At 45.4% G+C, this 17,198-nt stretch overlaps 1 protein-coding gene across 4 annotated transcripts in view; it reads left to right on the top strand.

Moving 5' to 3' along the window:
* The window catches only part of arhgef40 (Rho guanine nucleotide exchange factor (GEF) 40), a 39,624-nt gene extending 28,184 nt beyond the window's left edge, over window positions 1-11,440 (top strand). For 3 of the 4 annotated variants that reach the window (XM_036957824.1, XM_036957826.1, XM_036957823.1), the window contains 17 exons: window positions 670-768; window positions 1,017-1,168; window positions 1,640-1,778; window positions 1,991-2,110; window positions 2,272-2,463; window positions 2,900-3,085; window positions 3,315-3,629; window positions 3,945-4,363; window positions 4,613-4,862; window positions 5,023-5,112; window positions 5,773-5,979; window positions 6,979-7,158; window positions 7,440-7,620; window positions 8,025-8,138; window positions 8,442-8,524; window positions 8,657-8,703; window positions 8,982-11,440. In XM_036957824.1, coding sequence (XP_036813719.1) covers window positions 670-768; window positions 1,017-1,168; window positions 1,640-1,778; window positions 1,991-2,110; window positions 2,272-2,463; window positions 2,900-3,085; window positions 3,315-3,629; window positions 3,945-4,363; window positions 4,613-4,862; window positions 5,023-5,112; window positions 5,773-5,979; window positions 6,979-7,158; window positions 7,440-7,620; window positions 8,025-8,138; window positions 8,442-8,524; window positions 8,657-8,683 — 2,754 coding nt within the window. In that variant the 3' untranslated portion in view covers window positions 8,684-8,703; window positions 8,982-11,440. The remainder of the gene's footprint in view (window positions 1-669; window positions 769-1,016; window positions 1,169-1,639; window positions 1,779-1,990; window positions 2,111-2,271; window positions 2,464-2,899; window positions 3,086-3,314; window positions 3,630-3,944; window positions 4,364-4,612; window positions 4,863-5,022; window positions 5,113-5,772; window positions 5,980-6,978; window positions 7,159-7,439; window positions 7,621-8,024; window positions 8,139-8,441; window positions 8,525-8,656; window positions 8,704-8,981) is intronic. The other variant, XM_036957825.1, reaches the window with a different exon arrangement.
* Window positions 11,441-17,198: the final 5,758 nt, after the last annotated feature.

Raw genomic sequence — 17,198 nt, 5'->3', positions numbered from 1 at the left:
ACTCACAAACAATGTCATTTCTTTAAATGCTTACGATTTCTGTCCTGTGGATATTAAAGGTGCAATGTGCAGAAATCGCTCCGCCATTTCCTGGTTGCTAAAATTTAGAATAGTTCGCCTATTTCAGTTTAAGTGGCAAAACAATCAATGTTTAGTGTAGAGAATTATTGTACCATCTAAACCTCTGTGAAATGTATTTTCAATAACCCAAAATATTGTATTTTCAGTTGTTTGAAGCTGGTGTACAAAAGCGAACGTAAAAGATGCATAAAACGGGAAGCATAAAAATAGCACACATAGAACACATCTACCGCTTCTTAGACCTGCTTTCAATGACATTGGCAGATTTATAACTCACATTTCTATGTGATTTTGTCGGGTCACCCAAAAAGTTACATATTGCAGCTTTAAAGTTATCAAATCAGCAGTATCAATGGTCACGTTTTCACCATCAAGCCCTTCTATGTCATGTGCAATATAAGCTAATATATCTGTGTCCCAAATGGCACCATATTCCCTATGTAGGGCACTACTATGGACCAGAACTCGATGGGTCCTTGTCAAAAGTAGTGCTCTGGTCCATAGTAGTGCACTATGTAGGGAATAGGGTGCAGTTTAAACTATAGACTAAACTATACTACGTTACTCCTGTCCCGTTTCTGCTGTTAGAGTGTGGAGAGTCTAACTGAGTGTTGTGAGAGCGCACTCTCTCTGTTGGAGGATGCACTGCAGTCTATGGGCACAGCACCACTACCAGACTGTATCAAGGTAGGATACATGTATTACTGTATCACCACATCTATGTTGTTTAAGATGGTACCAGTGAGGTTTTATGGGGTGAAATACTAGAGGTAATAACTGAGGAACTGAATTGAACTGTTGAGTAAACTTGAGGAGCTTTTGAAAAAAATTGAAGAACATTTGAGTAAATGTAACATACTTTCTGTATGTGATCCATTTGGCTGTACAACACAACACAAGGTTAACCTCAGTGTTTTTTTTAAACTCTTTTCCAGACTGTTCCTCTAAGTGTGGAAAAACACAGACAGCTGATGACGAGCATCCTAGTCGACCAACGGCTGACTGAGCTGCAGCGCAAGGGTGGGGCCTGGCTGGCAGGGCTGGCCAATGGCACATCAGGACTGGCAAAGCGGTCCCCAGACTGCAGGTACCACCATCTACCCTATCCCATCAGTGTATCCAAATGATAATGCAGTTCAAATAGATTATCCTATAATAGATATAACGTATGAGGTGTGTTTTTGAAAGCGTTTCCTAGTGTAATACTTCTCAATCTGCTATCTCTTTTATTAAAGGGATACTTCAGGATTTTAGCAATGATGCCCTGTATCTACTTCCCCAGAATCAGATTAACTCGTGGATACTATTTTTATGTCTCTGTGTCCGGTATGAATTAAGTTAGAGGTATATTTGCAAGCCAATGCTAACTAGTGTTAGCACAATGACTGGAAGTCTATGGGTATCTATTGTTTTGGGGCGAATCCTAACTTACACATTTTCATTTAGTCATGCATTAATGTCAATGGGAGACTAAGTGGATATGCGACTTAAGTGGAAGTTAGGATTCACCCCTATATCATCATATTCTATATGACCTTTGAACTCTTTGCGCCTTCAGAGCTGCTCTGGCTGCGACCTCTAACCTCTATGACAGCGTGGATGATTCCCTCCACCGCCTCGTCCAGGTGTCCAATCAGAGGGGCAGTGACCTGGAAGCCCTTGGACGATTGGCTGCCATGGTGGACAAGCTGGAAAAGGTAGGAGAGAGAGAGGGAAGCACAGAACGAACAGTATAATATTGTAATAGTACAGTGTGGAGCGGCAGTTAAATAGCTGTCTCTTTGAAACGGTTGTTTAGAGAAAACAGACTGTTACAATTGGATACTAATGGTATTTCAAATGTCTGTTATTTCGTCGCCCGTTCTACTTTAACTCACCCTCCCACCCCCTCTCGACCTCTCTCTATCAGTGCGAGAGGGAGATAGAGCAGATCCAGGATCAGTTGGAAGACTACAGGGAGCCTCCCATCTCTCTCAGCAGGCTCTCCCTCAAACAGCAGAAGTTCAAGACTTTCAGAGAGTCGGCCAACGTGAGTGTGTGCGTGTGTGTGCCATGTGTGAGTTTGTGTGCATGTGCACACATGTGTTGTGTTTGTGTTGTGTTTCTGTATAATATACTGTATATGTTCCTCATCTGTATATTGTGTGTGTGTGTGCGTGTGCATGTGCGTGTGTGTGTGGGTGTGCATAGGAGCTGCACACTGAGACCCTGGCGATTCTTGGAGATCTGGAGAGCTGGTCTGAGCTGGACTGGGGGGGACTGATAGAGGTGCAGGTCAGGGTACCCCCGGTCAGAGAGAGACTCAGAGACATGTCTCACTGTCTGTCTGACTGCTGGACAACACTGGACAACACACAGAGACTACTGTCCACACTGACCGAGGTAAACACACAGAGACAACTGTCCACACTAACCGGGTTAAACACACATAATACTGGCCAGAACGGAGCAAATGGAATGGCATCAAACACCTGGAAACCACGTGTTTGATGTATTTGACACCATTCCACTGATTCCGCTCCAGTCATTATCATGAGCCCGTCCTCCCCAATTAAGGTGCTACCAACCTCCTGTGACATGTACATACATACACAGTACACACACGTACATGACACATGACACGCTATGTCACAGCACACAGCACACATGACACACACACACATACACACACACACACTGAAATACCCACAATTCAAACTAGTATACAGTAACAGCAACAAACACAGTTATGACACTGTCAACTAACCCTTATTTTTTTTTTTATACCCTTCCCCTCTCTCCTCTCCCAACCTTTCTCTACCTCTCTACACCCCTCCAGGCCAACCAGTGGTGCGACGTCATCTCCTCCACCTCTCCCTCCCCCTCCACCCCCCTCTCCTCCCTCCCTCCCATTCCGCCATCTCGTTTTCAGGACGCCCGTGCCTTAGCCTTGGAGCTGGGTGGTGGAGCTCTCCTGGACCTGTGGTCTCAGACCCTTGAGAGATACCAACGCACTGTGGCCCAGGTCAGTCATTCAGTCACTCAATCTATCTATTTATCTATCTATCTATCTATCTATCTATCTATCTATCTTTCTACAGAATAAATCTATCTATCTACAGTATAAATCTATCGACAGTATCTACAATGTCTGTCTGTCTGTCTGTCTGTCTGTCTGTCTGTCTGTCTGTCTGTCTGTCTGTCTGTCTGTAGTATCTCTCTCTCTTAACAATGTTTCTGCTACTGTTCCTCAGGTCAAACCCAGGCTGCTGCAGCAGGCAGAGCGAGGGCAGAACCAGGGCCAGGCCCGGCCCAAGACCCCCTCCGCCTCCAGTCTGTGGGACCTGATGGGGCCCGAGGGAGAGGGAGACTGGGGTGTCGGGGCCGGGGGAGGGGAGGGAGGCCTCCAGTCCTGGGGGTCCCTGGCTTCACTGTTTCGCCCACAGACCTGCTCCACGCTGAAGATAGGAGAGGAGAAAGGGAATAAGAAGGAGGGAATGGGAGGAGGTGGAGGAGGAGCGGGAGGAGGGAAATTTCTGCAGAATCTGTTGCATCCGGCAAAGAAGAGCGTAAGTGTTTGTGTGTGTGTGTGTGTGTGTGTGTGTGTGTGGTGGATATAAATACTGCATGTATTTATGTGTGTTTTAGATTATAATGGATTGCATAACATCTCCAGTGTGTTAGCGATCACCTGCTGGGTGGCGATTCAGCATGTAGAATCGTCAGGAAACAGAAAATGACGGCCAAAATTCTGGTCAAAGGCTGCTTTTAGCCGTTCGCCTTTATTGTGCCTCTTCTCTTACATTGTACAATCCTAGATCCATCACCTCCCTCTCCATCTTCCTCTCCTCTCTCCCCTCTCTCTCTCTCCTCTCTTCCCCCAGCCCACAGAAGCCCCTTTGCCCCCCAAACCCCCCAGGAAGCGTCACCCCAGCTTCGACCTCCAGGCCCTGCTGGCCCCCCGTCGGGGCCCTGCAACCGCCAGGCCTGTAGAGCCTCCTGTGGGTGCAGCCAGCCGTAACTCCCCCCTCACCTGGCTGGGGCGCCGGGCCCTCACAGACCCTGTTATCACCGCTGGGATGGCAGCCGCCGTCCCCGGATGGAGAGAGGGAGGAGGAGGAGGAGGAGGGATTGGGGGAGGAATAGGAGGGGTGCAGGGGGGATCAGGGGTGCTCATCAGAGGTGTAGAGGTGAGCAGCAAGGAAGTGGTGGACTATACCGGAACGCCAAGACAACACGTGCTGCTGAGCCGAGCGGAGAGGGAGACGGGAGGGGAGAGGCAGGGCACCACCACCGCACAGAGGTATGGTGTGTGTGTGTGTGTGTGTGTGTGTGTGTGTGTGTGTGTGTGTGTGTGTGTGTGTGTGTGTGTGTGTGTGTGAGAGAGAGAGAGAGAGAGAAATGCAGCTTTCTTCCTCTTTACCCTCCTTTCTGACTTACCTCTTCCCTCTCTAACTTTCTCTCTTACTTCCTCCCTCTCTCTTTCTGGTTCTCCCTACCCCTTTCTTCTGTCTCTTCATTCCCTCTCACTCTCCCTCCTTTCTCCGTACAGTAAACTGTACCTATTGTGGTGCAGGATGCTGAGTTCAGAGAGGCAGTACGTGGCTGTATTAAAGGGGGTGGAAGAGACCTACTTGCCCCTCCTGGAGGGTCCAGACACCCCCTCCTCCCTCAGGGGGAAAGCAGATCTCCTGTTCCCCAAATGGGCCAGCCTCAGCTCCTTCCACTCACAGAACCTCCTCCCAGCCATGGAGGGAGCTCTACTGCAGAGTCTGCTGCAACAGGACCTCTTCAGTAAATACGTGAGTGGGTCGATCATAGAGTTGGAGAGAGGGCTGTTTTAGCATGAGCAGTGCCATCCAGGGTACTGTAGAAGTAGATTTTTTTTTAAATATATATAAAAATGAAGTATTTTACTTTCTCTCTCTCTCCATACCAAACCCCTCTCTCACACACAAATAGAGAGAGGAGTTTCTCCAGTACTCTCACTACATCAGGATTAAACCAGAATTGGACTCCCCGTTGGTTACTCAAGCTGCAGACTTTTTCAAGGTAAGAGACTGTCTCGTAGCAAACATTTTTTTTATTGAAAACAGAGTCAGTGGAGGCTGGTGTGAGGAGAACGTCTCATTACTTGGATGGAATGAGTGGAATGTTTGATACTGTTCCATTCAAGCCCTTCCTCCGATTTAAAGTTCTACCAGCCACCACGGAACAGCATCACATTCACTAGCTTAAGCCCATTACAACAACAGCATTATATAGTATGGACAATTAAAACAGCATTGTATACACGGAAGCCAATTATAAGTGTAAAGTATACTCAAATAACTCATTAAGGTTGGATTACACTAAAACCAATCAACAGGCTTTCAACACACAACAATAAGCACAGTCTGATACACACACAGGGCATAATCTGATCACAGCTTTAGACTGAGAAAACATGAAAAGAAGAACATCACATAGATGGGTTTTAGTAGAGATCTGAGGGTTGAATATTTACTGTAGTTTGGAGCTGTGTCAAATGCTGGAGGTGCAGTTTTTGAAACGGCCACCGGGTGACAGTAGAAGATAAAATATTTCTAAGTACTGTGTCATGAAAATGATGAAGGTAATAACAATGATGATGATGTCGACCATACTGTAGATGGCAATGATGCTGAAGTCCTCTCCTTTCTCTCCCCCCTTCCCACCCTCTTCCCTCCCCAGCTCAGACTCCCGGCCACCCCTCCTCTCTCCCCCCTGTCGTTCCCCCATTGTCTCCAGGCCCCTACACTGAGACTGGAACAGTACTGCGATGCCTTGGAAGAGCTGGGAGGGCTAAACCCTGCCTCCGACTCCTCCCTCTCCGTCCTCAGACACGTCCAGCGTCACGGCGAGGACCTCCGGGCCAGCGACCTAATCGTCGGGTGTCCGGTGAGAACGCCAGACTTAAAACTAAATTCTCAACTCTGGGCGGAAGCCAAATTAAAATAGATAAACCCCCATACTGGTATAATGATCCCAAAGTGTTGGACAAGGTTTCAACCTTAAATTGGGAATGCGTCCTAAATAGCACCCTTTTGACCAGAGCCCATAGTGCACTTCTTTTAATCAGCGCCCATGGGGCTCTGGTCAACAGTAGTGCACTGTGAAGGGAATATAATGCAATTTGGGACTTCGTCGGGACAAACAGTTCAATAAGCATCACATCACATTCACTTGAATAACTCAATTTGTCCATAACCACAGATCTAGAATCAACTTTCCCTACGTCAGCTCTAACCATAGCCATTTGGGGGGTTAAGCCAAAACTGACCGTAGATCAGCACCTAGATGCAACTTGTTTCATCCTATTTTTATAAGCCAATCCTACTCCTGTTTTCTGCTTCCTGTCCTGTAGTTCTGTTGCTTCTATGACACAGTTCTATCAATCACCATGGTGACACACATACTCATACACACATACTCATACACAACACAAACATACATGCGCACACACACGCAGGGAGCGAGAGAGAAACACACGCGCATGCAAACACACACATACACAAACACACACTCACTGTCAGTCTGACTGATGACATACTGCTTTGCTGAGTCACCTACAGAGTGGATTATATAGCTAGGTTAAACCCTCCCACATAGCTACTAGAACACACCCACAAACACACACAGGCAAAAACACATGACCCACACACACACACAAAGAGCTCTCTGAAAGTTAGCTAAATAACAGAACAGAGAGTGGTGGAGGAGTTAGGTTTGACGCATAGCTCGGGTTACATGAACCTCACATCACTTGGATGGTTAAAAATAGCTTGTTTCAAAAGCCTCTCTTGAACAACACAACGCGGTTTGGTGGGCGGTAAACTGTGTGTGTGTGTGTGTGTGTGTGTGTGTGTGTGTGTGTGTGTGTGTGTGTGTGTGTGTTAGGTCCCAGTGGCGGAGCGCGGAGAGCTGGTGCGTCAGGGGGAGCTGTTGGTGTGTGGGGGGACCAGGAGGAAGAAGACAGGGGTGAGGAGTGTGTTCCTCTATCAGCACCTCATCATCTTCACCAAGCAGAAGAGTCCCGGCCCAGGACGCACCGCCTACAGCTTCAAACACAGCATCAAGGTAACGGACACGCGCACACTCATACACGGGTGCACACACAGACGTGCGTAAATACGCACACACCAGCATGCGCAACCACGCATACGCGCGCGGGCATGCCCGCAAACTCACACATATGGCCTCAATCAGAAAAATTGGGCCCAAAATCCGTCATTTCCAAAACAGCGGGGCTATGAGACGAAGGTCCAATACCACATGAATCCACTATGTGTACGGTTCCGACCTCTATTCTCTCCACATCTCTCTTTCTCCCCCTCCCCTCCCCCCTCCCTCTCTGTCAGACGGGTGAGATGGGTCTGACCCAGAGTGTGGGTGAGGAGGGGGTGAGGTTCGAGGTGTGGGTGCGTCAGGCCCCTCGTATCCGGGACTGCCTGACCCTGCAGTGTCAGAGTGGAGAGGGGAGGGCAGCCTGGACACACGACATCGCTCAGCTCCTCTGGACTCACGCTATACACAACACAGGTACAGTATGATCCCTGACATTTTACTCTGACCCACAGAATTCGAATAAGATTTTAGTCCTGTGCTCTGAACTCTCACCTCTCACCCCAGCCATATACAACACAAGTTCCAAACTATTGTAGCGACCTTAACCCCATTCACCTTGTCAAAAGGTGTTGGGTTGACGGTCGCCGGACTTGGGTTTGAGTCCTGGTCGGGGCCACCGTTCAAATTCACTAGTGTAAGATATTGCATTATGAATTGAACATGTAATGGAATTCTCTCTCTCTCTCTCTCTGTCTATGTCTCTCTATCTCTCTTCCTCTCTGTCTCTGTCTCTCTCTTTCTATGTCTCCCTCGCTGTCTCTCTCTCGGTCTCTCTCTCTTTCTCTCTGTCTCGCTCTCTTTCTCTCTTTCTTTCTCAGAGTTGTGTTTGAAAGAGACAATGTGTATCGGTGTGTCTAGTAAGATACTGCTAGACGCCACAGGAGCACCGGTAACATCTGAACTCGACTCTATCTACAATCTGAATGACAGAGGTGCGCGCGCGCGCACACACACACACACACACACACACACAAAGACACACTGTCAGAAACCACAAAAATATTATAAACACCCTGTGTGTAATACATATGCTGTCCACCAGATGTCTCCCTGTGAATAATGGTATTTCACAGTGAAGAATCATGCTCTGTATCTGCGGTGTTGCAATTTTAATTTCATTACAAAAGCTTTATTGGCAGGCGACTGACCTCCACTCTCTTTTTCTCACACTCCTTTCCCCCTCTCTCATACCTCTCTTTCTCTCTCTCTCTCTGTCTGTCTCTCTCTCTCTGTAGTCCACAGTAGCTGTTCAGACTCTTCCTCTGTTGGCAGTCAGAAGGAGGGGGGGTCGCCAGCCTCTGGGAGGGGACAAACACAGGTGAGTTTCACAGACACACGCACGCAGACACAGACACGCACACACACGTACACACACACACAATCGAATACACACAAACACACACAGACACACATTCACACTGTGCTTCAAGTGAGATGTTTGTCTCCACAGAACCAGTCTCCTTCCACTGCGGTGTAATCTTCATCTCAGCAACAAACGTGAGTGATCTTATCTTGCACACGTACTGTAATCTCTCTCTGTTTCCTCCATCACTCTCTTTCTCTCCCTTTCCTTGTCTGCCCCGTCAACCCACAATCTCTCCTTTTGAACGTCTAAATCAGTCAAATGCTTTGACCCCTTTTTCTCCTGAATGACTGAAGACACACCTGTGTCACCAAAACCCCAGGTTAACCCTTTAGAGTTCGTATATCAAACACCTCAACCTTCATCTACCTTTCTCCGCTCACTCTCCTCCCTTCCCTCCCTCCCTGTCCAGAAACTGGATTCTGGACCTAATAAAGACCAACACAACATCTCTATGCAAGCCACTGGAGGGGTCAAACTGGACAAGAAGTAAAGGACCAAAGAAAAAAGGGCATACAGGAAACAAAGAGACATTACGGCCCTGACTAACCCAGGACCTGGCATCAGCAGAGCCTGCTGTCGGTGGCCATGTTGGATCGGCCGGACCCAGTTGCTCGCCGAGTCATTGATACCGTGGACACTCCAGCCACACAGTAGAGCCATTGTCCTCCTTCAGCGGCTCCCCACTAGGCCAAACCACTCTGCCTGAACCACTGACTGGCGGCCATGGCCTTCGTGCTTCCACTATCTCCTAAAACATACAGGAGCATTATAGGAAATATAGCTTTATACTGAAATTTTGCCTTTTACAATGCTGTTTAAACAGGGACGTTTTTTGGGGGGGATGTTAGTACTGTAGTAGTATTATAGATTCTGTCTGTGTGGCCGTATATGTGGTATAGTATAGGCTAGGTGTGATTGTGATCTATGCAAATGAGTACATATGGCCCTGCATGTATGGGTGCACACATTACGCAGAGTGTGGAACACACGCATACACTCTGCAGACAGTCTTATTGTGCTATAGACAGTAGAGTACTGTTCCGACACTGTGGCCATCTTACAGCTTAGTACAGTAGCTATAGACCAACCAGAGGGCAGATATCAACCAACGATAGGCATGGCGCCCTACTCTCAGTAGGTCTTGCCTGGAAGTAAAGAGTAGAATAAACAATAACATGGAAATGAAAAATGTCAACATCTTATTATAACCAAACTATTAATCTCAGCACTCAGAACCAAATAAGCTGTTAAATAGAGACGACCAACGTCTGTATTTTGAGGTGGTTTGTTAGTGAGGATGTAAAGCAAGCGGGAATCTGGGCCAAATGGTTACAGTGTGTCCAATTGTTATTGTTGATGGTTTAAGGAAAGGTGGTATCGTGTCTTATTCAGGCGTAAGTCTTATGGTAAACCGTATAAGTTGTTTTGGTGCCTTATAGCACTGCTCTGTCTAAAGAGACAGTAGCTATGGGACTCGATGTCGTATTCTCCATTGGTCTTTTCAATGACTATTTCATTGAATGATTTTGTGATTTCTCTTTTTCATTATAAGCCATAATATTGCAATCACCAAGTGTACAAATGTTTGATTTGCTGGCATAAGTTCATGCAACATGACGTCGGTTGGGTCGAGTGTGTCAAATTAGTCATTTGTTTATGTCTGAGTCATGTGCTTATAGCTTTATATACGTTATTCAAAATGAAGGAAAGTGTTCCATGAAATGGAGATGTCTGTTACCTGCCGTATTATCTTGTTGTGAATGGAAAGATTCTTTATTTTTGAATGCAGTATGCACTATCAGCTTACGCCTCCAACTTTAATACAATACAGTGACAATGATACATCATTTGATGGGTGCTTATATTTGTCCTAATTAACACATGCACAAGTGTGTAATAATGTGCATGTGTGATTTGGAAATGACTTTTTTTTTTTGCATATCCCAACTCTCCCTGACACCTCAGAGAGTGGGTTCACAGCCGGGGTTGGCCATTATCAACAGCGACCCTGGAGCAAATAGGGTTAAGTGCCTTGCTCAAGGAGCACATTGTCATATTTTTCACCTTGTCGGCTCGGGGATTCAAACTAACCAACCTTTCAGTTACAAATACATGAGGGTTGAGTTCATTTACAACTACAAATATAAGTATTATTAAGTATAAACGTTGTGTCTCTAAGCTAGTCAATTTTGGGAGCAAACTGAATTTAAATGGTGTTATTGTATGATATAAAGGGCACTAACAGATAGCCTGTATGCCAGCTATGTAGGTAGGTTAGTCTGCCTAATACACACAGATAGCAGCAACCCTTGTCTCTCTCATCAGATTTCATGGGTGTCATAGCAACTCCATATCCAAATTAAAAAGTGCAAATGGATATTGAACCCATTGAATCAATATCTAATTTGTCTGATTAGGAGGTATGCAGTACTCATACAACAGTACTAGCTTGGTGCTGCAGAATATATTGCATTGTATTGGAAGCTATTGTTTTCACCAGGAGAGAAGTCTTATAATATGTCTTCAGAATAATGAACACTTTTTAACCATCCAGCTGTAGATTTTCATATTCGAAGCGTCTTTTTATTACGCTTTGACATGATTCGTAGTTTTACATGTAAATACAACGGGGTTTTTGTTCACGTCTTTTTTTTTAAGTGTCATCTTACCTATGCAGTTTTATGCCAAAAATATACTGATGTTTACAGTTTCGAAATAAATGCTTGTTCTGTTTTTGTTGAATGTCTGCATGCTATACGGTTACAATGTACTTGATACGCGTTATACTTCAATTGTACTTCAATTGTACTTAGATCATGTGTACCTTTCCTATTGAAATAAAACTGGACGGAAGCCATTGAAACTCGATAACCTGTTAGTGGTATCGCTTTGGATACAGAGGATGTTGCCATGTGGGTCCCACTTTGCATTCCAAGTGACTTAAACCAATGTATTTACATAGTAGTAGAATAGTCAGGTACAGTGTAGTTGCAGACAGTGTAGCACATTGTTACATAACACTTACTGCTAGTAGCAATACTTACTGACGGGGTTTTGCAGTTCGTGTACCTGCACATTGATCATTGCACAGAAATTCACTAAAAACGTGTGTGTACTGCAACTGTGTTCCCCTAGATCAGCAGCAGTTAATCTCTGGCAAACCACCAACAGAACCTTGGATGACTAGATGACTATGCGCAGAGGGTCAAATACTCCACAGAGAAAGAAGAAAGGAGTGAGTGAGTGAGTGAGTGAGTGAGTGAGTGAGTGAGTGAGTGAGTGAGTGAGTGAGTTAGTGAGAGAGAGGAATGAGGGATGAAAAGTGGGGAAGTGGGGAGCGAGAGGAGTGAAACAGGAAGGGGCTGACCCTCTGAGAGAAAAGGGTGAGCGAGAGAGGACGGGAGAAGAGGGAAAGAAGACAGGCAGACAGAGAGGCACGGAGAGGGGAGACGACGTGCACGAGACGATGTGCATGGAGGGAGAAGAAAGAATGAAGGAGACGGAGGAATAGAGAGGGGGCTTATAGAAAAAAAGAGAACGAATAGGCAGAGACACAAAGAACCAGGGGTGGTATTGCAGTATAGCCAGGCAGGGAGAGAGAAAAAGTAGAGAGAATTAGAGAAGTTTTTATTTTTGCAAGGGGAATGGGGCGAGAGACAGAGAGATCGTAAGTGAGAATGTGGCAGAGGGAGAGAGTAGGGCAGACAGCGAGAGAACTGAGAGGGCAAAGAGAGACAGAGCAGCAGTGAAAGAGAGGCAGAGAGAGGGAAAGAGAGAGAGAGAGAGGTAAAGGGGGGATGTTGACAAAGCAGAGAGAGACTCTAGTTGAACAAAGAGAACGTGGAGAGAATGAGCCGGGTGCAACATCAAAGGGATTTTTCGGGTCTGGTTACCGGGACAACAGACATTTGCATGCGATTAGCTTTTTACATCATATTAAGATGGGGGTGAGGGGGAGAGCCAGGGGCAGGGAGCAATAGATCATACAGCGGAGTGAGAGAATGAGTCGGTGTTGCGAAAAGACAGAGAGGGAGAGGAAAGAAATAAGAGAAGTGAGAGAGAGAGAGGGAGAGATGGGGGGGCAGACAGGTGACAGAGAGAGAGAGAGAGAGAGAGAGAGAGGGGGGGCAGAGAGGCAACAGAGAGAGAGAGAGAGAGAGAGAGAGAGAGAGAGAGAGAGAGACATTGGTCATCTCCTGTGGATCAACTGACTTATGGGCTGCCAACAGAGATGATGTATGATTTATGCCATCAACATGGGTTGCTTTTCAAATGGCACCATTTTCTCTATGTAGTGCATAGGGAAGAGTGGCAACTGGCTCAAAACAGCAGCACACCTTGCCCTTAACTGCACATACAGAATTAACGTCAACAACATGCATACCAGGTCGGCGAGAGATGAACTGCTTCTCTTCTAGTTTTTATGAGAAATTAATAAACAAATTCCAGATTGCCTGCATAATCAAATAAGATTCAGCTCAGACACCCATTCATACCCCACAAGACATGCCACCAGGGGTCTCTTCATAGTACCCACGGTCCCAAAAACAAATTCACGGAAACCCACTGTATTATACAGAGCCATGATCGCGTCGAACTCCCTTCCATCTCCAATTACTCAAGCAAAGCAGAATTACCTCGAAAAGATGTATTAAGCAACATCTCATGGAATGGCGGGGACCGTGAGAGGACACACACACACACTAACACACAGACTCACACTTAACAGGCACATTATTTTTGTTGTTGTGTTGTTTGTATATCTTTGTCTTTTAAATGTGTGTGACTGTCCTTGTCTATCGGTGTACCCGTGTTTTGTTACTTGTCATGTTTTGTGTTTTGTTGTGGACCCCAGGAATAGTAGCTGCTGCCTCTGCAAAAGATAATGGGGATTCAAATAAACAAATGACAAACAGTGCACTACTTTTGACCAGGTTCCATAGAGATCTGGTCAAAAGTAGTGCACTACATAGGGTGCCATTTTGGGCACACCCTGAAGAGATACAGTATATGTTAAAAGACATCTCAGCACTGATAAACATCGCTGCCAGAGAGAGTCAATACTGAACTGGACTGTGTACTGTGTGAATAGATGAATGGACAAAACATTGACCCAGACAATGCACTGTGATAGGAGAGAGTGCTATACTATAAACCTGTATACTGCATACTGTGATATAATACTGCATGCTGTAATACTGTAGCTAATACAATAGATAGATAGATAGATAGATAGATAGATAGATAGATAGATAGATAGATAGATAGATAGATACTGTAGATACTGTAGATAGATAGATAGATACTGTAGATACTGTAGATACTGTAGATAGATAGATAGATAGATAGATAGATAGATAGATAGATAGATAGATAGATAGATACTGTAGATACTGTAGATACTGTAGATAGATAGATAGATAGATAGATAGATAGATAGATAGATAGATAGATAGATAGATAGATAGATACTGTAGATACTGTAGATAGATAGATACTGTAGATACTGTAGATAGATAGATACTGTAGATAGATAGATAGATAGATAGATAGATACTGTAGATACTGTAGATAGATAGATAGATAGATAGATAGATAGATAGATAGATAGATAGATAGATAGATAGATAGATACTGTAGATACTATAGATAGATAGATAGATAGATAGATAGATAGATAGATAGATAGATAGATAGATAGATAGATAGATAGATAGATAGATAGATTGATAGATAGTTTATGTATCTATCTATCTATCTATATTAGTAAATATTGCCAAATCTGATTTTCAATTTTACTTTGACCAAAACTATTTTCTTCCCCCTGTTCAATGAAAGAGCACTTTTGGTTTTGATCATTCATGCATACATCAGACATGTGAATAGCCAAATCAGATTCCACACACACATAACCTGTTTATGGTACACACTCCCAGACATCAACACAAAGACCAGACATAATCTGCCTCTCTTTCTTTCCTTCCCTTCTCACTCTCCCTCCATCCTTTGTCTCTCTATCTCCCTTTCTCTTTCTGTCATCTCTCTCTCTCCATCAATACCCTCCTTCTTCCTCTCTCTCTCTCTCTCCCTCCCTCCATCTTTCCTCTCTATTTCCCTGTCACCATCTCTCCCTCCCTTTTCTACCTCTATCTGATTATTTCTCTCTCCCGCCATTTCCCAGCTTCTCTCTCTCTCTGCTTCTTCTCCTCTCTCCCCCCCCCCCCCCCCCCCCCCCCCCCCCTCTCCATCTCTCTGTCTCCCTGCCCTGCGTTGCCAGTGTGTGATGCCTCAGTGCCCTCAGTATTGTGGCTGGCCGCATTATGCCAGTGGGCGTCACTCTGCCCGTTGTCACGGCAGCATTGTGATGGGGGGGTGGAGTATTACAGTATCAATACCCTGACACTGCGACAAAAGGACAGCAGCCACAGCCACATATCACTCCACCTCTGCACTCCTTCTTCTTCCCTCATCCCTCGTTGTCTCCCTCTCTCTCGCTCCCCTTTTCTCCCCCCTCTCTCTCTCTCTCTCCTCCACGTCAATTGCCTCCCCTTTCAATTGATTTCCTTCCACCTCTCCTCTAAATATGTACATATTGATCCCTCTCCCTCCTTCCTTTCTCTCGCTCCTTCTCTCGTTTTTTTTACTCCAACATCTATCAGATTTCATTCTCTCCATCCAGAGACCTCCTCCTCCCCTACCTCCTTATCTCACTTCATCTCTCTCTTTCTCTCCTCCCACCCTCATCTCTCATTTCATCACCCCCCCCTCCATTCTCTCTCTCCCCCTCTCTCTCTCTCTCTCTCTCTCTGTGCGATCTCTCCCCCCTCTCTCTCTCTCCCCCCCCCCCTCTCTCCCCCCCACTCTCTCTCTCTCTCTCTCTGCGATCTCTCCCCCCCCTCTCTCTCTCTCCCCCCCCCCCTCTCTCTCTCTCCCCCCTCTCTCTCTCCCCCCCTCTCTCCCCCCCCACTCTCTCTCGCTCTCTCTCTCTCTGCGATCTCTCCCCCCCTCTCTCTCTCTCTCTCTCCCCCCCCCCCCCCTCTCTCTCTCTCTCTCTCTGTGATCTCTCCCCCTCCCCGCCAGTTTTTTTGTTTGTCTCTGTCTCACTCACTCTATGCATATTAATTGGTGCGTTTCTGCTGCGGCGGAGAAAACAATCAAAGCATTACACACACACACACACACACACACACACACACACACACAGCCTCAGGGGCGGGTGATGATGCCATTGTGGCAGACACAAACACGTACACATATGCCACGAAGGTACATGCACACACGAACACGCACATATACACACACACACACACATATAGGTCTATACAAATAGACACACAATACAGACACACATATGCCATGATTGTACATGCACACAATTACACACACACTCACTTCCATACATACAACAAACAGACATGCACTGCACATATGCCACTCACACTGATACACAATAGATGGCGATTGGTAGTAGATTATGGCAGGCAGACAGTATCAGCATCATCTCTAGCCCGTAAGGCAAATGTGTAACTCTTATTTGTATTATTATTGTTATTATTGTCGTTATTATTATAGAACATTGCAATGACTGATATGTGGTTGTCTTACCTAACTTAGATGAATGCACTGACTGTCTTCTAAAAATGACCAAAATGTAAATGTCTATTATTGTATAATGAACAACTCATATTTAAATACAAAGAGCATGTTTTAAAGTGTTATTAAATAAAATCATGTATTACGTTCTACAGGTTTGTGAGAATATATGAGGGCTGGTGATAAGAGCAGGAGAAATATAATGGTCAGGATGCTATTTATAGTAGTAGGCCACTAGGCCTACAAGGGACATCAGGTGAAGGAAATATGAATGAAAATACTCGGCTGTGTGTGTGTGCGTGCGCACGCGCGCGCGCGCGCGGAAGGGGCGATGAGGGATAAAAGCTCTACCTCACCACTTCACATCATCTTGACTCCTGTTTTTTTTTTTTTTTTTTTTTTTTTTACAATAGTTCTTAAAGTTCTTACAAATTAGTAGAGAATAGACGCCAGTGCCTGTCCTTATTGATAGGCCTAATACATAAAAAATAAAAATAAATGTCCAGATGCTGAAGTCAGTACCTCGCGCGGGTACAGTAAATTGGTGGAGGGGCGCGTGGGCCGGTTAAAGGCAATGCACCTGCGCCACCACGAGCGCGGGCCCACGTGGGGCGAAGTTACTTTTACCGCGTGCTGTGCTTGGGTATTGAAATATCTGATTTAGAAGAGGAGGATGATTCAGAAAAATTCCGAGTTCAATTTGAAACTTCCGATTCGAATCATGATGAAAAATATGAATTTTTGTTTCAACAGTGAAAAGTCACTTTTTAGTCACTGATCCAGTGAGTAAACCGAAACAGTTATAAAACAGTGATAACAACAGCCTATCAATCTTTCTTCAATTTTTCCAACTTTAAAACCATAGGCTTCCGGGATGTGTTACCAAACAACATTCAGATACCTCACGTCAAATCTTTTTAACTTGTACGCACTTCGATAAGACATATGTCTGCAAACTTTTGTAGGTTTATATCTATGCTATAGAGTAGAGGCCACCTGATAGTAGGTTATATAGTGTCGTTATTTTTGGGCT

The sequence above is a fragment of the Oncorhynchus mykiss genome, chromosome 21 (genome assembly GCF_013265735.2).
Source record: "Oncorhynchus mykiss isolate Arlee chromosome 21, USDA_OmykA_1.1, whole genome shotgun sequence".
Classification (NCBI taxonomy): domain Eukaryota; kingdom Metazoa; phylum Chordata; class Actinopteri; order Salmoniformes; family Salmonidae; genus Oncorhynchus; species Oncorhynchus mykiss.
This window is presented reverse-complemented; position numbering and strand designations above follow the sequence as displayed.